The sequence below is a fragment of the Tetrao urogallus genome (assembly GCF_951394365.1).
Source record: "Tetrao urogallus genome assembly, chromosome: Z".
Taxonomy (NCBI): Eukaryota; Metazoa; Chordata; class Aves; order Galliformes; family Phasianidae; genus Tetrao; species Tetrao urogallus.
The window spans coordinates 58,105,594-58,130,677 of NC_136816.1; the positions used below are offsets into that span (position 1 = coordinate 58,105,594).

Sequence of the window (25,084 nt, forward strand, 5' to 3'; positions counted from 1 at the left end):
GTCAGTTTGGTGGATGCAGAGGATTTGGAAAACCCTCTGTGAACTGCTGCATTTGTTGCACTGCTCTGTTGGAGCATCACTACCCACTTCAGCCATAGTAATGCGCTCACAGTTCTCGAGAACCACTCTTTCATTATACCTTACATATTAATTAGGTATAGCAATAGCTTCCTTATTTACATTCTGCACACCACAGTTAAGTCAGCAAACAGGTAATCTCTGAAATGATGATGCAGATAAGCACCCCAGGCACGGTGACCGCAGCACCACACTAACAGGGCCAGGTGGGCGCAGCACATGCCGGCAAAACGAGGACGGCTGCACCCGCACGGCACCACAGCTCTGCACATGCTCTGTGCACCAGCACAATCCCATTCACGCTCTGAGGCTTGTTTGTCTACAGGCAGCACTCTGCTGCTGAGGCTGGGCGAGCTGCAGCATCTCTCGGAGATGCTCACAGACAAATTCACTCACTGGAGGTGTTCTGTAAAAGCTAAGCTTCCAGGGATGTCATTTTAAGAGCACAGCAAACAGATTATACTATTCCCATCAGGCTGGTGATAATGTCCTTGCCCTGACAACAACTTGAAGACATAAAGCAAGTTTAATTCTCTGACAAGAAGGTTGGCAACAGCTACCATTGTTTATAGTAATATATGGGATTCCTCCTCGACAACCCTGGAGGTGGTGTTTGCCCAGTCCGGTTGCAAATATTGAGGTAGACCACAATGGATTTCAGTTCCTCGTCTGTATTTGACCAGCATAAAGGTAAGTCTCTTCTTCTGATTTCAAAACCTCCGGTGCTCCCATGCTTCCCATGCAGATGCACTAAGATTCCCTGACAGAATGAATGGTAAGATTTTTTGGAAAAGATCAAGTCTCATGGAAATTGGTTTTGCTTACAGAGAAGGTAAATTCTGTCAATCTCAGAAACAGATATTTCAGCCTATTGCTATATTTACATACAGAAATAAAATACTTTAGCAGATAAACTAAAGTATTTGGTTGCTCTTACATCAACATCAATAAATGAACATACAGATTTTTTGCTTATATTGTATATTTGTGCTTTTGTGAACACGCATATTTATATGGCAACAGAAACATTAGCAAACAAAGTAATTTAAAATGGAGAAAAAATAAGAATAGCTTATTTTCTTATATCTGCTGGTTTGTATACACTAAGAGGACTAGGCGGTGATGAGTGATTGACTTTGCTTCAGTAAATGTTAGCCGTACAGGTAAGTATTGCCATAATTATGAATTTAAGATATCCTTAAATGCCACGAAGTGAAGATTTTCTACATGATAAGGTTGCTATGGAAATACTAATGCCTGTTTTCTGTCTGTTTTTAAGTTAAATGAATGAACGTTGTGCATTTATTTGCCTAGACAAGCTTTTCTTTCTTGTTGTTTAATGCACTATCAAAAATATAGTAGTATGCCTCTTATGTTCTCAAAGCAGAAAGCAGTCACTGTTTGCTCATCTGTGTTGCAATAAATTTCTCTCGAAGTCAGCTTGCAAAATTATCTGTTTACAGCGGCCGCCGCTGTTTCCAGCACACTCTCGCAAAGTGCCCCAGCTGATGCGGCCATGCCGGCCCCACACCAAGGGTACTGAGGGGCTGTGTGCCACACAAACAGGGACAGGACCTCGTGGGTCATGTTCAAATGACGCGCGGAACATTTCCTCCAGAAGTACGGAGGTGATCTGTCCGATCTTCAGCAGCTCCAACAGCCATTCTGGAGCTGCCCTCCAGCTGCCGCAGCGCTGTGTGCTGCTCTGAGCGCAGCGAGGGCACGGGGACACCCTGCGCTTCTGGAACTGCGGGGCTGGCTGCTGGACTGGGAGCTTGGTGCCAGCAAGGAGGATGGAGCGTAAGCAGGGTCGGAGAAGGAGCAGACAGGGCTGGGGAGCAGAGAGCAGTGAAGGAGACCGCTGATCCAAACCGCCTTATCCGGATACAATTGAGAGAACGGGGAGGCAATACCTGCCAGTACCCTCCCGACTCCTGCTCTGCCGCTGTCCTCTCGCTGGGACATTTTCCACGCTGATCCTATCACTATTCCCTTACAGCACCCTCTCCCAGCCCCACCTTCCTCTGCTCGTGCAGCATCTTCCCAGCAAACGGCGCCCTCCGGCGCTGCCCCTCAGCACACGGCCGCGGGACTGCCGGCTCACGGAACTGCCTCGCTGCCCGCCCTCCCGCAGGCTGCCGTGGGGCGCGGGCGAGCAGAAGCAGCACTTAAGGGACACTGAACCCAGTCGCAAAGACAGCTCTGTTCAAAGCATATGGTGAATTTCGCTAAATAACATCGAGTGCCTTGACATATTACCAATTTAATGAAGAGCTTTTTGCAAGGAGAAGAAGCATTGTTACTCTTTGGAGCGATTTCTGAGAATGACAGAATGCAGACCATGTATTAAACGCACCGATCAACATACATCAGTCTGATATCTTCCCCTACAATCCCATCTCAATCCCAGTCATCAGAAAATTCCTCCCATAATAGGTGAAGAAAAAAAATCACACTCTCTCTGCAACAATTCTTTTGATATCCCTCATCTGTAGCTTATATTATTTACGAACAGCAATATTGGTAGCAGAGCGAGACTTCCAGAAGCTAAGCCTTTCCTCTTCTCTCAGTACTGCTCGGTGCCATTCAGGTGCTGTACCTGGCTTGAGATATTTAACAATTAAACAAAGGAATCAGGAAAAGGTCTGGATGGCCACATTCACAGCCAAATACACACAGGGATTATATTACTTTGTTGAACAATCAATGAATCCTTAATATTATAGACTGAATTATGTTTTCCAACATCTGCACTCATTCACCCATGTGCCAAGCCCAGGAGGGGCCCACCAATGCTGACATCGGTTACCCCAGTACAGCCAGAGTGGCTGTATTATTTAAAACATCAGAGAATGTGGATAAGAGGATGCTCAGTGGATGCAGACCTTTGTCTGTAATGGTAAATTGCAGCAAAGTGAGACTGCATTGTCTCATTTCAGTTGCTGTCCGGGATTCACTGTGCTTTGGTGAAAGTAAGCAGCGTCTTCTTGGTGAAATCACACAATTGTCAGCATCTGCTGATAAGCAGTGGGAAATGATATATGGCACTTGGCTACTGGGTGCAGGGTGGGAATACAGTATGTTTGCTTACTGAAAGAGGGCAGAAAATTGTATGTATAAATATTTCTTCTTGCTGGTGAACATAAATTATCCTGTCATCCAGCTTTCAGATCTAAAAGCCCATTAATTTTATCAGGGTCTGAATCCATCATTGCCAAGTCTGTGTACAGTCAGCTAACATGCAGTGACATTATTTGGATCTTACAAATCCAGTGCAGTAGAAAGCAGGCACTTATGAACACCTAATAGCCACTTTGTAAAATAACAGTTCAGCCGACATCACAAATTGCGTAAAGCACAATCTTGTCACATGAAAGTCAGAGGAGTGTTAATTGAGTATACTTTCATTGCTGTGAATCCTGTGATCTTTCTGTATGTTTCTTTATGCACCTCCTTTCAGACCAAAAGGCTTTTATTGTACTTGGGACAAATGACACATTTTTAAAATATTGCAGCTCATTTCAAGTAGGTTGGCTTTTAGCTGTGATTCTTACTGAGAATTTTAGCTATGAAAGAAAGCTTCACAGCTGTTTTTCCCTACCCTTGCTCCACACACAGGCTGTGAGATGGACTTCCTGAAGATCACTTTCACGAATGGCACAATATTTTCCATAATATCACATATATAAGACAGCTTAAGTCTCCTTTGCATTTATAGGGCAGCAAAACCACAGAAGTATAGCTAACATGTTTGCAAATGGAGGACAGGTGCCCTCACTCCTGGGAGGGTTAAGCTAAAGGAGGATGGAACAGGAGACTACATCACTTGCAGCCTGGTGCAGCCTGGTGAATGACACCCAGGAGCTCTTGGAATTCCCTAGTCCCTGCCATATGAAGCATCAGAATACCACATAACCATTTCCGCTCCTCTCCCCACTGAAGCCACATAGGTTGTGTTAGGGAAACTCCATCCCCATCCTTGGTCATGCTCCAGAACTGGAATTAGTGTCTGCCCATTCTTATTCTAGATGCACCACACAGTTCTCTTTAGTTTCTGCTGGCCCAGTGTCCCCCGTCACCAAGGGAACAGCATGTCCCATGCACCTCACTGCTCTGACAGCCAGGTCTTCTGGTGAGGAAGGGCAAAACCTAATCTTGGCTTCATGCCACTGTTCCCGAGCAGAACTGGAGTTCATGCTCTGCTAGAGCAGGTGCAGACTGTTCATTCAGACATCCATCATTCATTCAGCTTTGCACCATCTCTCTGCATGGGAGGACAATTGCTCAGAGGAAAGCAAAAGCACAGGGGATAAGGCACTTGAATCTAAAAGGGCAGAGGGAATCTGTCCCAGATTCAGATTTGTTTCCATGCCTTCATTTTTCAGTTTGCCCTTCAGGTAAGCAACTGTTCTGCTCAGGAGATGAAGAATTTCCTCTTCTTACTGGATTACTCTGCTCCTGACTCACAGTAGGAAAACAGAACATACAATGTGCTCAAGAAACATATTAAAGTGGCGCTGAGGGACATGGTTAGTGGGCATGGTGGGGATGCATTGACTTGATAATCCTAGAGATCTTTTCCAGCCTTAATGATTCAATGATTCTAAACAGCAAAAAAGTTTTAAATGTACATGAATCAGAGGGGTCAGCCACTCTGTTACACAGTCTGTACCTGATTTCTTCCCCCACACCAGCTTCTCCATACCTCTCCCATACATCAGCCACCAGATGCAGCTGTCAGAGGCAGTGTGCCAGTGCTCATGGCACCTCCTGCATAACCCTGAAAGGTGGCCAACAGGAACAACACCTGTGATGATCCTCTGCCTTGTTCCTTGCTTTCCATCTAGCGCACTGCGGAACACGCTTTTTGTTTTGGATCTGTCTCAGCAGCTCATGGGTCAGAGTTCCTGAGAGAAATGTCTAGTTCTACAAATGGCAGAATCTCCAGCAGAGTAGAAACCAAGAATTGTATCAAACGTGTAAGTTGAAAGACGAGTCAGGAGAGGAAAAAGGAAAACTGCGTAAGTGGAGTGGAGAGGAAATAGGAATCTGAGCACCTCTGAAGACAGATTTATTATCAGATCTCCAGTTTTCCCAAGCCCCAATCCAGGGCTCCAGATCCGACAAACCAGCCTTTCCCAGGGTAGAAGCTGATTGCATTTTTTCCATGGCAGCCAAGTTTTACAGCAGAGGGTGATGATTTTGTTGCAGGCAGAGAAGGCCACCTGTGGGTGACAACAAAAAGCCCAGTGTGGAGTTAAACCAGGTTCCCTTTCCATGTATGAATAGAATGGCAAATATTTTAAAATCAACTTTAAGGATCTTTTACCACTCAAAAAGATACATAAAAAATTAATATAATTTACGTTAATGTGCTAATATTAACACTGATTATGAAAGAGACTTTTTTATTGACTCTTTTTAAATTCTCTTTAAAACATCTACTTTTTATCTTTTTCTTTTTTTTCCTGAACAGTTCACAAATTCTTATTTCCAGAAAACACAAGCATGAGGAAAAGTCTTTAACCTGTCTTTCCTTTGTTTGACTCTATGGTGTTATTTAGAAACCAGCTTTACTTCTGCTAACACAGCAGCACAGCAGCAGGGCAACAGTTCTGCTCTTTAGCACTGGCCCGTGGCCATGGTGAATGGTACAGCTCACTGCAGATGTACTTCTCTTTGAGTCAGCAGGGATAAGAAACTTCTCTTTTCAAAATTAAAGATGAGATTGTAGCCAACCAACAGTGCACACTAGAGCATTTTATAATAACAGCAGATTCAAACAAAAAAAAATGAACTCGTTTGACTGCTGGATTTAGGAGTCTGAAAGCCCACCTGAAGCCAAAAGGCATGTGGAGCATGGGATGTGCAGCCCAGAAGGAAGTTACGATCAAAAGAGTTTGCTACCACAAGTCATCTCACTCACTCCTCTGGAAACAAAGATCTGTTGTGTTAACATTACCTGTAGAGAGGAAAGGTTGGTTGGAATCCAGGACTAAGATAGGCTTGTGAAGTTTGCCCTTCCATTGAGAAAGCCATATAAAATAATTATTTTTTTATTAAATTCACTGGGTGGAAGGTCATAAGAATAGTGCAGTTTGAACTCAGGGATCTCTACAAGATAATGAAGGCAACATGCTGCTCCACATTGCTCATACTTGCACAACTCTCAGAGTTTAAAAGCACAGAATCCCAATCCCAACCAAGAAAATATTACTAAAAGTTGGCAGCTAATCATTTTGACTTGCAATAAATGTTTCCAAATTATAAAATGTAAAAAAAAAAAAAAAAAAAAAAAAAAAAAAGCAAGAAATAAACATTAAAACATAAGTTAGTAACCTACTCTAACAAGAAAAATTAGAGCTTGTGTCATTGATTGTCATGGATTGTCATTGATTGCCACTGATTCCTGAGTGCCTAGGAAAGACTCTACAACAGGCCGAAACATCATTTCTCCGTAAATTAACCATCTAAGTGAGGGATGTTTTTAGTTGCCTCTGAAACTGATTTTGCTTGAATTCAGCTTTCCTCAGCTCTCTCCCACGGTCTGCCTCACAACCAGATTAGAGATTTTCCTTCTCTTGCCTTCTCTGAAAATTTACCTCATAACAGCTATCTTCATGTTTGTGAATATTATATTTGGATAGATGCTTAAATACATATTAACACATGGTCAATGCCTATGTCTGAAAATAGAAACCCTTTTTTTTAATATCAGTTCACAATCTCATGAAATACCAATGACATTTTCATGCACATACATATATATATTCTGTCATGGAACTGTGCCTTTCTGCCATTTCATTCTTCTCTCATGCAGGTAGCTGTACTCCTATGCAAGTGCAGGGGACTGAGAAAATGTCACACAGGCACAGATTCACTGAGGGCATTGGAAGACTGCATGTGGCATTGCATCACTCCTCATTTTAAACAGGACATGTCTCCTTTTGGCACGGCCTTTGTAATTTCAAGCAGCTCTGCTTTTTGTTCTATGTTTGCTCTGAAAACTTAGAAGCTGAGGAGCAAGACAGTTTTATAGCACTTTGTCTAAGAGATATTATTCAGAATATGGAGCTTGGGGCTTTTTTTATTAGCTGCAGCTGTCCACCAGCCATCACTAGTAGAAAATGTGCAGAACTATGCCCTTCCAACCCGTTAATGACAGTCACATTGTTGAGTATTGATACTTTCTATGAAAATGCATTTGAATGCATTCTTTAGCCAGCCCTTGACTGGTTCTGTGGCAGGACTGTGGCTGTCCTCGTTGGACACAGCACTCAGAGAGATGAGTTCGGGGCTGACTGAGGTCCAGGGACAGGCTGAGAACTGTCCCCCAGCCTGACAGTGCCAGCCTGTGAAATCAGAGTCCAACATCATTATTTGGAAACACAGGAAAACGTTTGAAACCAAAACTGAAATGGAACATTTTTGTGTTTGAAGTTCATAGCCAGTTATTATAGTAGCTAGAATTAGCTATTATAGTTAGTGTAAATAATTAATGCAAGGTTAATGGGGATGAACTCTTACAGAGTTTTATGTTATTTAGTTTCCCTCTATCCATGCAAGTAAAGTTGCAGAGCAAACAGAAATGTACCCTTTACTGTACAAGAAATATACCTTAGTCACGGGTTCCAAGAATAGTTAACTTTCCTTTGCACAGGCACTGTTAACACAAAACAGAGCTGCTGGAGGCACACTCCCATGCAGAGAGCATTCCCCAAACACCTCAGAGAGAGGGATAAATCCTCCATCTTTATAGGGGTGCAAGGAAAGCGCAGGAGCTGAGAATACCTGTATTTCAATACCAAACTCTCTCATGGAAGTGCAGTCAAGCACAAGATGAGCCAGTTCAGTCCTTACTTCACTGTTTCTCAAGTTATGTTCCATTAATGTTCTTTTGATTTCTCATGAGAAGTGGAAACTTCAAAGAGGTTTTGTTATGCCATTTCAACGTTTACATCCAACAGTTTTTGGAGGAAGCAAATGATGAAGAAAGTTTGAAATGACTAATAAAAGCCACAGTGCTCTTTGGATACACTTTGTTCCATCTCAAGTCATACCATTCCAGTGAAATGTGTTGTTATTTTCACTGTTAATCATTTGCACTTGCTCCCAGCTTACTCATGGGCACACTCCTCCCTGTAGGTGATGTAGCAGAAGAGACTGACTTGACTGTGGTTTACCAGGCGGCAGCTAACGGTGATGTGAACACACTGACTGCAGTCATTCGAGAAGATCCCTCCATCCTGGAGTGCTGCGACAGTGAGGGTAAACAAGGCTGAGCTTTTTCTCAGGAGAATCCCTGCTTTGGATTGCCATTAAATTTTCCATTTTAAGTCCTGATTCTCGTGCTTGGAAAATTATATTTAGAAGCAGGATATGAGAAACTTTTGTTTTTCTTTGGAACATCCTCTAGAAATGCATAATCCAGATACTCTTTCATCCTGAATTTGCACGATCGGATAGAAATAAGCTGTTTTGATATAATCAGAACATTAACAAGAAGCTATTTTATCTCCTTTAAGAAGATGCTGAGAAATTTCTGTCATTACAGAGTTTTTATCAAAGCCAAATGCCATACATTCCACACATCCTTAGAGCAAAGGGTTCCAGTAATTTGCACTTCAATAGCATGTTCACAGACACGCACCAAAAAATACAATATTTTGCTTTGTGGTTCTTTGCCCATAGGCAAACCATGCAATGTGTGATGATCAAAATAACATGTGAGACTGCACTCCTTTTCCTTTTTGCTTGGTTTACTATGTAATGTTCCTACAAAGCACTCTCCTGAGTTGATTTTTACATGCATCTATTTCCCATGTGATTTAAAGCTACAGATCTATGGAAGCTTCTCTCAAGGAAGTCTTTGTTTATTCAAAAAAAATTTATTGCAACTTCTTTCAAAGGGTTGAGATTAACCCTGTATATTCCAATCCTTGCCAATATGAAGGGCAATGAATGGAGGCAGACTGATCAGCAAAGAGGAGCATTTCAGATTCAGAATAATCTTGTTTTCTGGTTTGCATGAGCAAATGTAACTAAGATCAATCTTGCAAGACAAAACATGTGTCCATATCCTGCAGATATGACATAACTTTATTTTGAGTAGTGTATACTTGTTCAGCAATCTCAGTGAATTCAGAAAGGATCATTATTCTTCACTTGTGCCTGGTTGCATATTATGGTTTCTAACATTCAGGTTTATTCCCAGCTTAGTAATTTTAAATTGCTCTGTCAGATTCTGCAGGAAAATCTTTGCTGTTATTCAGCAGTTAAAAGAATGGAAGGAAGGGAAAGCAGTTAAGTAATATCATAATACTGAACATTAAGAAAATCTGCATAATAAGTCTGAAGGCGGATTTCAGTCTTTTTCCAGCACAGAAGTGGTTTGCTGAATATAAAATAAGTTCTCACCAAGAGAAAACTATCCCAAGGCAAATCCACTCATTAAATTAAGTTGTTAAAAATCATCGGACACACACACATCTTTGCATGAAACAGGGTTTGATTTCATATATTTTTTGAACACAGGAACACAGGATGAAACTGGGTTTGAGAAAATTAGCCAAGCGTGACCTGGTGACTATTCATTTTGAAGGATATCAGCTTTCAGTGTCTGAAACCAATAGTTCATGCAGGAATCCTGAGAGTAGAAAACAAATATTCTCTCCAGATGCAGAGTTAATGAGGCAGTGTTTTCGCTATGCTATTTTTTGTAATCAGTGGTAATCTGCCGAGTTACCGCCTGCCCACAAAAAGCTGAGTACAGCTGTTGGACAGTCGCGAGAGAAAAGGCTTGTTAGTTTGCCAGCGCTAACCTCAGCAAATAAGAAAATGTCTCTATCTTATGGCTTTGACTAAATAAAAATTGTAAAAGAATAGCCAACCCCTGCAATTCTGTCATTCTGTGTGATTTGACTTTCTTCCTCAGGTTGCACACCTCTGATGCATGCTGTGTCAGGGCGCCAGGTCGATACAGTGAAGCTGTTACTGAAGATGGGAGCCAATATTAACACACAAGATGCATGTGGACGTACCAGTTTATCTCTGGCAACTTATCTGGTATCAGGACTGGGGGGTGGAGGAAGAAACGGGTTGAGCAAATAAGATTTCCATTTGTATATAGAAATCAAAAAAAGGACTAAATGTTTTAGTGGGAAATATTGGTGATGTGTGGATGGTTGGGCTGGATGATCTTAGAGATCTTTTCCAATGTTGGTGATTCCACAATTCTATGATTTGTTTCTAGATAGCAGTGAAAATGTAAAGTTTACTATAGTGCAAAGCTGCAAGCTCTGTAAGATTATGAGAAAAGAATCAGAACTGCTTTCAGAGAGTCCTTCATCTTTTGGTTGCAAAATCAACACGTAGCGTGGGAATCTCACAACGTCCAGGGTCCTCTTCATGGTTTCAGAAAAGCCAGTGGTTTCCTGTGCACTGGAAAAGAGCTTGAAGTTCCCTCCTTTCTTTATAGGCAGATTAACTTCTCCCTTCTCCCTCTCAGTATCAGATTTTCACTGCTCAGCAGGGAGCGCATTTCTGTCTCAACTCTGGTTGTCAGCTGGCATGTTTACCTGCACACCTGAGCACTGCTTTTCTCTCCACTATAGAGCTGGACCTGGAATGGCCAGGAGCAAGGTGCTTCAGGTGTCAGTGCAGATCTTAAGTGATCCAATCTCCCAATTAACCCACTTACAAGCAACAGTAGAGGAAGACATCCCACGAAGAAGTTGGGGAAGGGAGATGTGGTGCTCTGGTGCTCTCCATCTGAAGCACACAGTTATTGTCCTCTTCTCCCTGGTCTTCTGTTCCACACTGGAAGGAATTCAGCATGCATGGAGAGGGGACCATGTTAGCTGGTCAGAGGGGTTGACCACAGACTGGATAAATGCCAGTACTTTTGAGCAGAAATAGTGGCAGCTTAATTAAATCATATCCCTTGCATCTAATTTCTTCCTGCAAATTCAGTATGAAAATGATGCTTCTCCTCAGCTGTTAGATGTTTAGCCAGAAAATATGTGTAGAAAGTAGCAAAACAGACCATTTCATTCAGTGCAAGGAGCATGTCCCACTTACTTCAGCACAAACATTTCCTCTGCCAGATACTTAAAAAAAAAAAAAATCCCATAATTAGTATCATGCTCCTTTTTTCCTCCCTCTTTTCCCACAGGGAAAAAATATTCTTTGGGAAGAAAAAGAAATGACTGGAAAGGATTTAAGCCACCCAGGCTTCAAAGTTTCCATTTCTGTTTCTGTGATGGATATAATCAGAGGTCTTGAGAGCATTTGGCTGTGATGTCTGTCCAGAGAACCAAATTGAACAGAGCTCTGTGCTCACAATCCCATGCAGAATTTGGTAGTGTCATACTTCCACCAAGAACCACAACAGATATATTCTGATTCCATTGTTCTTTTTCTCTATAAATGCTGGTAATGCTGATCCAACATAGATCATACTGGATGAAATGGTCTTTATTGATTGCTTGCAGAGGTTCAAAGAAAATACTTAAACACACACTCATTTTTCCTGGAGCATTTCCTGGAACTGAAAGATTTATGCAATCACAATCAGATTGTTTATTTGTTGTTTTGTGGAGGTGATCAATACAAGGTTTTAATCCAAGAACTGATTCATCCCATCTGTTTTGGTGCTGTTTTCAGTCAAACATTGTCACTAATTCAAACTTCTGCAACAATGCTTAGAAGACTACACTCTAAGGCATATTAGTATTGATTTGATATCCCTGCTAATATACCATAAAAGAAATTAGATTAAGTGTTCACTTCTTGGTATAACTTGGTACACTTAAATTCACACGCAGGAATATGTGTAGCATTTGTTAGGTTTACAGGAATTAGAAGGTTTTTAATGACTGTTTACACATTCAGTACTTGCCATAGATGCAGAAAAAAAGAAGGTGGTGTAAATAAAACTTTGTTTTAATGGATGAATTAATCTGAGACAGACTCCAGAGGAAAAAATTCTCAGTGCTAAGACCAATCTTGGAGAAACCAAGGACCATTTCCTCAGCTGGCTGAAACAGCCAGTGACATGCTAAAGCAAGAACCACTGAGCAAAGACCTGGCCTGATGTATTTTACTTTCCCCTTTGACATAATACAATTTCTTTTTTAGGGCTGGTTGGAAGGCTGTGTCAGCCTGCTCAGAAATGGTGCTAAGCAAAACATACCTGATAAAAACGGGAGGCTGCCACTACACGCTGCTACTGCAGAGCCTGACGTGAGGTATGTCTGAGGATCCCGCAGCTTTTGCTGATTGAATCTCAGCAGGTAGTCCTCAATTCAGCTTCACAGTTCAAAGGAGAGACTAAGTCACAAGGTTAGCCTTGACAGTTACACTTGTTATTTGCCCTTCCATTTAATGGTTATCATAAAGAGCAGAGGATAGAAAGAAGAAAAAGCATTGCACAACACTTCTATAACAGATATAGCCAAGAAAAATGAGACCAATACAAAGCCACAAAAGCAAGAAAAAGATATATATATAAAAGAAGTTGAAACTCTAGGTTTCCGTCAGCCCTTCTCTACCTTCCAAGAGAAATTTTACAAGAAGCTTCATTTCTGGATGTCTCCTCCAAGCAGTATGGCATATGTGTGAAAAATTTTCCACACGACAATTTCTCTGAGCCCCTGTAAAGGGGAAGCAGATGTTTGGTGGACTATCTTGATTTTAAACTGGAAGAGGGCAGATTTAGACTAAATACTAGGAAGAAATTCTTTACTGTTAGGGTTGTGCGTGCCCCCTCTTGGAAGCATTCATGGCCAGTCTGGATGGGGCTTTGAGCAACCTGGTCTAGTGGCAGGTGTCCTTAAGATCTAGATGATCTTAAAGGTCCCTTAAACCCAAAACATTCTATGATTATATGATTCTGTGATTTTTAACTACTCTTACTGATGGTGATGTAATAACTAAAGCATGCGTAGATCAGAAGTTGTAAGAAAGATTCTTTGTCTCATTTTCATCCGTGATGATAGGAAGGGCTTTTTGAGTCTTGATTTGTACATTTGAATAAATTCGTTCAAACATGTTTCCTACGTAAGTCATGTCTGGGGACATTGGAGACAGGTAAAACATTTAATCATGGAGAGTATGATTTTTTTGTTGTAACCACATTACATCAGAGCTCTCTGCACTTCTGCTGATCTTACTTCACAGTCTTTTTGACAGCTTTTTTCATTTTCTACATTCATCACTGTTTTTCGTGCATTACTTTGAGGAAATAATTTGAAGCCTCTGCGATAGTATGAGTGCATTATCATATTCCAACTGAAAACTGCATTTGTACATTTCTGCCATGCTGCTACTCAAAAGGGTGCAACTATAGTTTAGCAGTACACACAGAACTCCCTGAACATTTTCTATACTCTTCATGGACACAGAAAGACTTTTACTCTAAATAGGAACTTGTCATCAGTTCAATTATTTTACACCATTTGCCATCTGGGGTTACCCATGCCAAGCTTTTCCATCCTGGCCATTGCCATTCTCCTGAATGCTGTGTCATTACCAAAAAGGCACATGTAGTGATGTGTTAGGAAATGCTTTTTCAGCTACACTTTAAAATCTGGGAATGCTCTGCTAAACCCTGTGTGTTTCCAGTGCATGAACCACATAGAATGCCAGAGACTGTGATCAGCTAGTTTGGACTAGGTGACCTTGTAAGCCCCTTCCAGCCTTGTGATTCTGTGATTCTACATCTTAATGTGATAATGGATTCATTTGCATCAATACATATCCTACATTTGAGAAAAGGTGGAAAGGGATTCCACGAACTTACTGCTCTCTAGCTTTTAGAACAGGTAACAGAGAAATCTCAGTCAGGATGGCCAAATATCTATACATAGAGAATATAAGGGAGCCAAGAGTTGTTGACAGATGCTTTACAGTCAAAGAGTGACATGTCCTTCTCTACAATGGTTTCCCTGAAGATATCTGAGGTTAAACTACAGAAATGTGTAATTTACTGATCACAAAACTGTGATAAAGGGGTTTTACAAGTATACTACAGTAATCTCATGTTATCTTTGCTCAGTAGCCCTCATTTACTTCAACTTGTTTTCAAACAGTGGATTTCTTAGATTCTGGTTGGTTGACCCAATTGACTATAAAATCTGTTCTACTACTTTGCTTTTTTCAAATTAATCTCAACAATTATAAAAATTCTTTCTCTTCAGTTTCCATTCTTTGACACCACAATACCATTCATTCATTGTGTGATTAAGAAAAGGAGGTGTAGCACCCATGTACTACAAGTGAATGTATTCATATGTAAATGAACTCGATGCCCTAATAAAGTGCTGGGATCTACACAGTCTTCACCGTTTAGAGATATGCCAGTTAGAAAAAAAATAAAGTTGGATTTCCTGTCCGCTGAAGGACAAACAGTTGACAAACAGTTCAGATTTCTCCTCAGCAGAACAGACAAATCATCCCTAAGCAACAGTAAATTCTTTTGAATAATATCTATTTGTTTATTTCTGAGAAAAGAAAAAAATAATTTCTCATGCAACACTCCAAGATTTGACGAACACAGTTCAATATGAAAAATGTACTGGAAGTTTGCCCTGATGATTTTAACAAAAAAATTAACAAAAAATTAACAAAAGATTTTTATTTAGTATCCTAGGTCTGAGAATCAATGCATGATTGCATACATTCATCTGTGCATTATCTGTTCATTTATCAGAATTCCCACTTCAAGGTGATACTTAATTTTCTATTAACATCCTTGCAAAAAAAAAATATATATATATATATATTATTATTATAAATATATATTATATATAAATTTATATTATATTATAAAGTATATATTATTATATATACTTAATAATAATTTTTTAAAGTCTGTTTTGCAGGTTTATTACAAATCTGCACCTTCAGATGAGCCACATTTTTGCATTATGATCTTATTTAAGGATTCACTTTCCTTTTGTTAAGATCAGAAGAACAGTACATCTACCACAGCATCCATGTGATTTGGCTTTGTTACAGACTATGTCATTTCCGTGGTCTACTCATCTACTCATCTACTCGAAACAATTTTTCTTCCAGTATGAAACATAACCATGTTTTATAACCATAACCATTCTCTAAAGCTATAGTGATTTCAGAATATCTTCATAGGAGGCTGTAAGGAAAAGCAAAGCCTTTGCAGTGTTAAAAATATCACTGCACTTAATATTTCAGTGACTATTTTATCGTAGCTGATCCCTCCACCAGAGGGGAGTGTTTGTAGTCTGATATCCCATAACAAAAGCAAACTAGTGCACTGCTTATTTTATACCACGACAGTGGCTCTATCCCAGCAAAAATACTGTAAAACCTTGGCAAATGCAATTGGTTAGTACATGTGTAACTGTTACAGTGTGTATGCATGTATACAGACAAACACGCAAGCACATACACAATACTGCATTACTCTGACAGTTAAGGAGCACTACAAACACTTTTGTAAACATTAACATTTCTGTTTGTTTAAAACTTTATGAAACAGAATGAGGATGAATGTCTAAAAAAAATTGCACACATTTAGTATAATATACTCTGATTCACCCTGAGAATCGCCACAAGAATACTTCCTAGTGGATCTGCTTTTGATTCCCAGGACAAAACTTCAGTTTGTTACAGTATGCTATAAAGTCTTAACTGCTTTTCTAGCCCAGACCTAAGTCTCTGACCTGTGCCCATCACTAAGATTGCTTTGTCTTGAAATTGCACGTCTTCTTTCCCAAATGATGTCAAAATTTCAGGTTTACTCAGCCGTTCTGTACACTGATTATTTGCTTGTCATTGCTTCCACAGGCTGCTGAACGTGCTCCTGCAGCAGTCGAATCTTAGCGAAATTAATCATCAGGACAATGAGGTGAGTGAGCTTGTGCCATAAACCACTGTCCCAGGCCCTGGGATCATACAGTTCATGCTGTTCAGGAGTCCACTGAACTTTATGATGAGAGTATGCATAAGCCAAATTTTTCCATAATGCATTTGCTGAAGCCTGCAGAGCCCTATCTCATTTTTCCCACCATGCATGATGCATCTTAAGACTAATAAAATTTCTCCATGTTCTGTCAATTATTTTAACCAGTCTCTTCTTTCACTTGCCAAGGCATAAACCGCTTTTGATTCTTCCTAAGTTAGACAATGGGCTTAATTTTCATTTTTTCCTAACGTCCCATCATCAAGAATTAAGTTCTCAAGAAAAATATCAGAAACCTGGTATAGCACCGGAGAATTACAGAAAGACAAAAATTGTCTGATCCTCAAATCAGACAAAAAAATTGTCTGATCCTCAAATCATGCACCCTGCATGCATGCACAGGAGAATGTCAGCTCCCCAGATGTACTGTCCAGATAGAGAAGCCAAGGCACAAGAGAGACTCTGTATGTCCTTCCATGTGTTTCTCTTCACACTAGCAAACACTCAAAGATGCTTCTTATCTCCACGGTGCCAGATCCACCACTGGGCTGCCAATTTTCCCTCTTCACATGAGCCTCCCATGTCCACAGGATGGTTTGCAGACCCTGTTCACAACAACCTCAACCAGACATCTGGTTTGTCTTGGCATAGAGTTACATTGCTAATGAATTGCATGGAATCATGGATGATAATTTCAATCCATAGTGATTGCAATGCATCACTGAATGCAATTTGGAACTTTATCCAGCTCACAGTCACAGGGAAGACATTTGTTCAACTCTCAGTATTAAGCCCTGAATATTCAATGTTTTCTGAAAAGTGTGGATCCTCACAGATGATTTCAGCTAACAGAGCTGGTCTCTTGGCAAAAGCAAAGCAATTCAGATTTCCCATCTTCTGCTTTACAGAAACACACACAGTAAAAAATACATCTGAAAGTTTCATTTGGTTTCCACAACCATCGCTTTCTGTAGATGTACTTATAAAATATTCTAAGATCACGATAGAAAGAAACATTCCCTGAAAAAGCAGGGAATCTGAGCATAACTGATATCACACTATACTTCGCAGAGGCAAACACAGCTGCTGACTGCTTCTGGTCCCCATCTGCTAGATTCCGTCTGAGGTTGTCAAACTGCTAACCAATCATCCACATCCATTTATTTTTCTTTTTTTCTTCTTTTGTGTATCTTATGGCCCTACATTTTTTCATAAATGCACTATTTAGGAACTTTATTATTTTAATATTACATATTTCTAGATCTTCACAGCCCTGCAGCTTTGACATTTCTGTTATCACCCCCATGCTCCCTCTGAAAAGCACAGATGACGATGAAGGTGTACACGTCAGATGGGTATGAGCAGGCTGGCCCTTGCCACCGCAGCAGGCCCACATGTGGGTGTGCCACTACCACCAGCTCAGTCCTCTGTGCTCTTGTGGGAGCTCTGAAAGGACACGTGGAACACACCAATTATTAGAAAAGAAAAAGAGAGCAAAACAGGAAACAGCATTGTGCTCTGTCTCAATCCTTGGTATGCCCACACCTTTAATGCTCACTGCAAGTGTCACCTGAAAAAGGGTGTACAGCAAAAGGAACAGAAAAGATCTGCAAAGATTATTATAGAATGGTTTCCTTTCACGGGCAGGTCAATAACTAGAACACACAAACTATGAAAGGATGTTCAGCTCTGTCAGAGGGGCAATATAATGTAAGTCCACAGCACCATAAATGCTATGGAGAAGATGCGAAGAGCATGATTATTCACTGCTTTTTACATCTAAAATGATGGGGACACCCAAAGAAATCATCTGACAACAGTTCTACAGGAAAAAATGAAAAGAAAATGCTTTTTCACAAAATCCATGGTTATCATGTGGAGGTCTGGATGGCATAGGAAGTCCTTAGTGCAATTACCAGATGTTACATTATTGTGTATCACTAAGCCTTATTTCTTAATGTCTCCCTCTATTTTCTACTGAGCCTGGACTAGGGAAAACTTTGATCTTTATGCACAGTTCTTACACTCTCATGTTATATCTGGCTCAGCTGATAGCAATAGTAAGAACAGAAATCTGATTTTTCAAGAGTCTTGCCTTTTGCCTATATCGACATTCTGAGCATAGATGACAAAAATCTGGCCTGATAAACTGCAGCTTCCCCTCTTTCAGTGATTGTTCTGACTGTCCAGAGATAGGCCAAGGATCCATGTCCCAGATGGAGATTACTTCACTGAATTCTCACTTAACAGCACCCACAAGTCTTCAGAGTCCACCAAGGATACTAGGTCCCTAGTACCAAAACACATGTCCACTGACATCAATGGTAGAACTCTCATTAATTTCAGTGAGACAGGATTAAATTCTTGTTTCTGGTTTTACAAAACAAAAACCCCCATGATTAAGATCTGGAAAACCTAACTAAAAACAAAACTGCTCTTGTTCAATTGTTTTATTTTGTCATCACCCATATTTAACCCACCTGGGGACTTGAAAACAGTTATACTATATCTGATAGTTCAGAGAAATAAAAGTTAAGGGGTTCAAGCTTTCATTTCTATCACTGCTAACCACTTCTAGTATTTATGCACTAATAAGCTTGTCTGCATTAATGTCTTACAGCTTGTGTTTAACCCAAATTGTTGTTAACTAGATTTATGAGGTTCCACTCAAGTTTCAATTTCTTTTCCACTTTACATTTTTGGGGTTTTTTTTTTGCCATTTTGGATCTGAAGAAAGACCCTTGACATACATTTTCAATAGTAAAAGATAGTAAGCAAATCTGCTCAAATTAAAAAGTTACCACATCTGAATGATTTGAATGAATTTTAAGAAAAGGTGAGTTAGAAACATCTTTAGTATTATGGACATAGAATAAACTATAGGTATATAAAACAGTTTTGATGAAGGTGAAATTAACACATCATGAATTCTATTAATAGAGACTGAACACTCCTGAGATGGAATGAAAATGCAGATCCATCAATGTTTTCTTCCTAAATGAGAGATAATGGCCTCAAGTTGCACAAGGGGAGGTTCAGGTTGGATTTTAGGAATAATTTATTCTCTGATAGAGTGGTAATGCGTTGGAACAGACTGCCCACAGAAGAGGAGGAATTAATATCCCTGGAGATGTTCAAGAAACACGTAGATGTGGCACTGAGAGAAACATGATTAGTGGGCATGGTGATGGTGGGTTGATGGTTGCAATCATATTAGAGGTCTTTTCAACCTTAATGATTCTTTGGTTCTATGATTCTCTGAATACGAACTGTAATTGTTAGATGTTTCCATTGTGAGTCCTTTTGTGAGTCACTGGGGCAGTTCTTTAGCTTGCTGATTAGAGTCAGCTTATAATTCTTATTTTGAATTAAAGATAAGGTCTGAGTTAAACACCATATTGTGTTATGACAAAGCACACGCCTGAAACAGACCTCTCTCACTGGACCCAAGCTTAGTAGTGAGGAACCACCTCCCCGGCCATCATGGTCTTGATCACACATCATTTAAGACAGTTACTGTCAGGTATGAAAGAAGCCTTTGTATTTGTATTGATTGTCTGCATTGACTCTGAAAAGATCATTGCAAGGTTCCCTATTATGGCTTGTTAGCAAGTTGCAACTAATTATTTCAGTTCAAGGCAAAGAGAAAAGAGTCAATCCATCCCCAGTGGTTTCAGAACAGTCTAGCTTTTCTGCAGCTACAGGAGATGCAAAGGGCATTATCGTGCATGACCTTTATTTACTCTCTGCGCTTGTGGCTTTCAGGGAATGACTTCACTCCACTGGGCAGCTTTCCACAACATGCCACAGCATGCACAGACCCTACTGCACAAGGGAGCAGACCTGACTCTAGTGGATAAAGACTGCAAAACCGCTCTGCACTGGGCTGTACAGGTAAGCTACAACCACAGTTTCACTGGACTGTTGCTTGAACTGAATCAATCACCAAGTTGAACTAAGCAGAGAGAAATGGATGCTAAGAGCACTCATGAACACCCTCAGCATTTTGCTGGTGAGCATAAGACGAGGATCTAATGCCTGCTCTGGAGGGCAAGGCATACTTCACATAGGCTCAGCACTCTTGCTCCGGAATAACTTCTTATCCCACAGGGACTACCCGTATGCCTCATGCTGAACTCATGCTGACATTTTTTCATAGAGTCCAGGTTGCAGAAATCAGCAACTTAAAGTCTCACAAACAACCTGTGGTAAGAAAGCACAGTAAATGCAAATTAAAACATATTTAAACAACTATAATTGTGGAATAATTGGCTGAACGTTTAGGCCCCTGTTTTGTGGCAATTAAGGAAGTAAAAGAGCCAAACATAATTCACATTGACTTGTGTGTCCCTATTTTCTATGCAAAAAAAAGTCAAGTTGATAAAAATCTCCTGGGAGGTCACTGTAGGGGAAAGAAAAACAAACAAGAAAACACAGATAAATAAATGCACATGAGATTAAACACTATTACACAATTGGTAATATGTGTCATAGTAACTGATATAAAATAAAACATTGTTTTAAGAAGTTATGCATAAGCCTCACTGCAGGAAACAACCAGGATGAAAAGGGGAGAGCAGACACATAAATGTGTTTTTACTTGCTCATTTGCCATAGCAAGTTCTGATATCAGTGCTCAAAACACTTGCACAACAAATAAGCAAAAACAGAACTTAAACAAAAATTCAGTAACATTTTCCTACAATGACTAAATATTTGCATTCTCACCTGATCCAAATCCTTAAAAATCAGTGTTACCAAAGAAACTGAAAAGCTCCAAGCTGCCATATACTATAAATGAGTAAAGATATCTAGAACAAATAACCTATTTGCTTCAACCGCAGATTCACTCCCATGGTTCACGTATGCTTTATGGTTTAACCTTTGTAACTGATGTTATTTCAACAAAAGTTTCATTCTTTATTCCTGAACAGCCTTAACCTGTGTTACTTCCTTCATTACTGTGCCATGGATGCTAAAGGTATCTATTCTAAAATCCAATGTGCATTTTGTCTAGGCTTGCTCCTGCAAGCTGCTTCCAGTGGGAGCCATCTGAAACTTATTGCAGGCAGCCACAGATGGGGCAGTGATCTGGATCAGAGCTCTGGGGCTGAGCTGCCTACCAAACAGAAAGACAAAGGCAAATCCCCTTCCCTTCAGGATCCTCTGAGTGACACTCATCTTAATCTTTTGCTGATTCTGTTTTATGAATGTTATGATTTAACTCCACTGTTAACTCCTGCCTCCAACTATGTCCCACAGATTGGCAAAACAACTCTTAAAAGGGGGTAAAATTGGAAATGCACAAAGTCTGTGTTGGTTCAGTTGGAGGCAAATTACAAATTCCTCTTCTTTCTCCCCAAGCTGCTCTCGTAAGTTAGAAGAAAGAAGAGCAGGAGAACTCCAGTTCTCATCTTCTTGTCAGATTCCTGCTATGGAGCCTTATAAATCATTTATTCCATCCACATTTTTCTCCATACAACAGGTCAAGAAGGGCTGGTTCAAATACCAGAGCATGGAATAGAACTGTGAGCATTTCTCTTACACAGGCTTTTCCAAGAGGAAACACTTTCAGCCAGTACTTTCTGTTGCCTTATTAGGCCCAGGGGAAAGAGGCACTCTGGACAGCCATGGCTTTCTCTGCTATTACATCTCTGCTGCATGGGATCATCATTCTCGCATATCCATTTTAGTATGTTCAATGAGTGTTCTCTCCAGGACGAAGGCAGCATCATGCTCTTTGAAAAGACCGCGTCAGAAAACGTTTAATAACTTCACTCATACCCCCTGGAAAGATGGTATTTTTCCTTTAAGAATTGCACTTATATCTCCAGAGCACAAGAGCCTCACAGAGCTCAGGCAGTAACAGCTGCGGGGCCTGTTTTCGGCTGAATAGGGCCTTGTGTTTAATTTCATTTTTAAAAAATGCAGTAAGGGGAAGACCAGGCACAGCACAGAAACTTGTTTCAGAAGCTGCAGGGCAAAGGCAGTCAGTGCACACTGGGCTGAAACACAGAGCAGAACCACATAAAAACCATCATCCACTATTGGAAGACCAGTTCCCCTGAGTATTCTGCACAGAACAATTGCTCCACATTCCCTGTTTCCAAGAACAGATGTTTGTGCTTGGTGTCCCACCAGGCAAACAGAGGCTGCAGAGCTTCAGCTCTGCAGAAGCCTCACCTGCCTCAGGTCTGCTCTACCAACTTTCTCCTGCCTGAGTTCATGCCTTCAATGCAAATGTGTTATAATGCGACTGGAAACACACATCATTTTCATCTGAAGTGAGAAAGTCTTCTGTCAAATTTTTCATAACTCATAAAATATGAGTTGGTACAGATCGGGCTATAGTAAGAGTGTCTCAGGTGTTCCCCTCCTTTCATTCCAATCAGCAAATGATGGGATCCTGCAATCATATTTAAAACCAGAACCTGCTAATTGGTATTGAAATGAAATGTAAAGTCTATTTAAGTCCTAAATAATGATGCCATTGAAATCCCAGTAAAATACAATATATACAATACTACTACACAGTAGCATACTACATGCCACCATATCATAATAGTATCATCAGTATCTCAGAAACAGTATGGGAAGATTTGGAGGCTTCTTACATTGTTTTGCTAGTTGGCATGAATTTTACCAGAAGTTTCTTTGTCTCTTTCTTAAAACTCTGGCTCCCAAAGTCATATGATTATGTAAAAATATCAGCTTTCATTTTAAGAACAAACAATGAAACCAAGATTTCTAGCAATCTTTTCTTGTAAAGCTAAGAAATGTGAAACTCTAGATAAAAAGAAAGCGGCAACTAAAAGAAACCATCAAATATAATTTTCTGCCATGCGTAGCTACACTGCTGATTTTTTAAAATATTTTGATTTGCAGCATTAATATTTTAAAAATCACAAACCTGGAATATTTGCTCTATAGAAACAATGCAATTATTTCATTTCCCAGTTTCTTGCGAGCAGAACTACCAGAATATCTCACATGTACTATAAAAGAAAAGCAGAGTTACTCATTTGCCTTCAGCTGGAAGGCACAGCAACATCTTTGTATCTCTTGGAAGGTGTGAACTCACGGACATTCCAGGATGTCTAGGAACTAACCCATGTTGCTTCAGGGCATCTCAAAAGGCTATTTAAAATGTACGAACTGAGTTCATTGCATAGTATGTGCAAAAACGGGTATATTTCCTCCATGTTACATGCTGTTTCCTGGAGACAGCTATTAAGGGACAGTAACAATTTCTTTTTTCATGTCACTGACATTAGAAGACAATTTTGACTGCTAAGAAGCAAATGAAAAACAGATTCATTTTATATTTTTTGTTTAGTCATATCCTTAAAAAATTCCTTTCTTGGGTAAATATTGTCATTCCATCGAAGGTAAAGCTGCTGCTCATGCATGGCAATAAGGCTCTGTAGAGAGAGCTGTCAAGTTGCAAAATGAGGAGAAAGAGGAATTGCAAAAAGGATACTTTTGAGTAAGAAACAAGTATATTCCAGTACTATCAGAAGCTTTGAATTTGGAGGATTATAATAATTTTACACTATGGTCAACTGACTTCTGATCCCCAGAATCATTCCTCAGTGCTATTCCATCCTACTTTCCTAGCTATCATGTACTTCCCCACTTCCGTTCATGCCAGCTTGTAAGCTGAAGCACCCTTTGTGATTTGTAAGTGGCACTGAAGTGCACAATACTGACATACAAACTTGCCAGCACAGTAAGACCGTCAGAAAAAAAACCTGCCCTTACATGAAATAACTGACTGTTAAGCAGTAGATTCTTCAAGCACGAACATGCTGTTGACAAGATAACTATTCATGCCAATCAAATTTCTATGAAAATCAATTGCAGAACTCCCACTTAGCTTAGCAGGAATTTGGGGGTGGGGACAAAAGCCACAGGGAAGCATAGAGTCATTCCCAGATGTCTTCTTAGCACACAGTTTATGTTTAACTTTGTAAGTGGAAGCCAGAACATGAGTCATGTGCATGCACCACACCTTTTGTTTATCTGTAAACGTCCTAATTTTCTATGCTTACAAAAAGGCACTGGAAGGTAAAGCTTTCAATTTCTCTGATAGCAGAATGGGATAAATCCTTCTGCTACTGCAGAAAAAAAAATATGACCTATTTTTCAAAGCACGTAAACAAATAGCTCATCCAGAGAAATCAGTCCTCACAACAACGCACTAGCAGAGGAAAACTGCCAAGTAACTTTAGTCATAGGCATGGAACACAATAAATCATACGCACTTATTATACAAGAATCCAAGTGAAAATAAAATTCTCGGAGAGACTTGGCCAGTATGTCATGCAGGTTTTTGTTTGAGCAAGGAGAGAGCAAGAGGGACAGAAACATACGGTAGCCATGCAAGCATGCCTCTGTGGCTGTCACCTGGTAGCTTTTTCTAACAACCAACAAGGGTGTTGAGAGCATAAATATTTTAGAAACACCGTGTACCCTTCTTGTACCAGAGGCAAGCAGTGCTCTAAGGACAACAAGACAAAGTATTTTGTACAAGAACACTTTCTCTTCCCAAAATTACCACAAAGTCAAGCCAAGCTCGGTTGTCCTCTGTCAGGAAGGAACACTGTCTCAGTGGGTGTCTGAGTCTGAAGAACCAGGGTTAGGGGAAGACAAATGAGCTGCTCTGTTAGCTGGCCGCGTCTCACCAGTGTAACTACAGCGGCGTCAGTAGAGTTGTTGTTAATTTATATTGGTTTGCCATCAGAAACACACCCTGTGAAGTGCCTGGGCTGCTTCCAGGCAACTCCTGGCAAAGCATCACTGGCAGGAAGAAAGCTGAAGATGGTGTTATGGGTTGTTCCTTTCCAGCATGAGGCCTGGTTGACTCTCTCCCCTGAGAGCAGAGAAACAATAGGGTGTTCCTATCTCTGCACTCGTTCTCTGCTGCCATCACAGACATTGCATCTTTTCAGCTGAAATATAAAATTCCTTCATAGTGACATGGTTCTTTACAATGAGATATGGATGCGTAGCTCTTAATATCTGATTCCAACCAGACTTTTCCTCACTGTTAAAGCAGCACTG

General features: G+C 40.3%; 1 protein-coding gene across 1 annotated transcript in view; it reads left to right on the plus strand.

Moving 5' to 3' along the window:
- Positions 1-728: 728 nt before the first annotated feature.
- Positions 729-25,084, plus strand: part of ANKRD55 (ankyrin repeat domain 55) — a gene marked incomplete at both ends in the record, with an annotated part of 51,709 nt that continues 27,353 nt past the window's right edge. Inside the window, 6 exons of the mRNA XM_079548289.1 lie at positions 729-768; positions 8,224-8,346; positions 10,013-10,143; positions 12,217-12,326; positions 15,907-15,967; positions 19,787-19,915. Of these exons, the coding sequence (XP_079404415.1) occupies positions 729-768; positions 8,224-8,346; positions 10,013-10,143; positions 12,217-12,326; positions 15,907-15,967; positions 19,787-19,915 (594 nt within the window). The remainder of the gene's footprint in view (positions 769-8,223; positions 8,347-10,012; positions 10,144-12,216; positions 12,327-15,906; positions 15,968-19,786; positions 19,916-25,084) is intronic.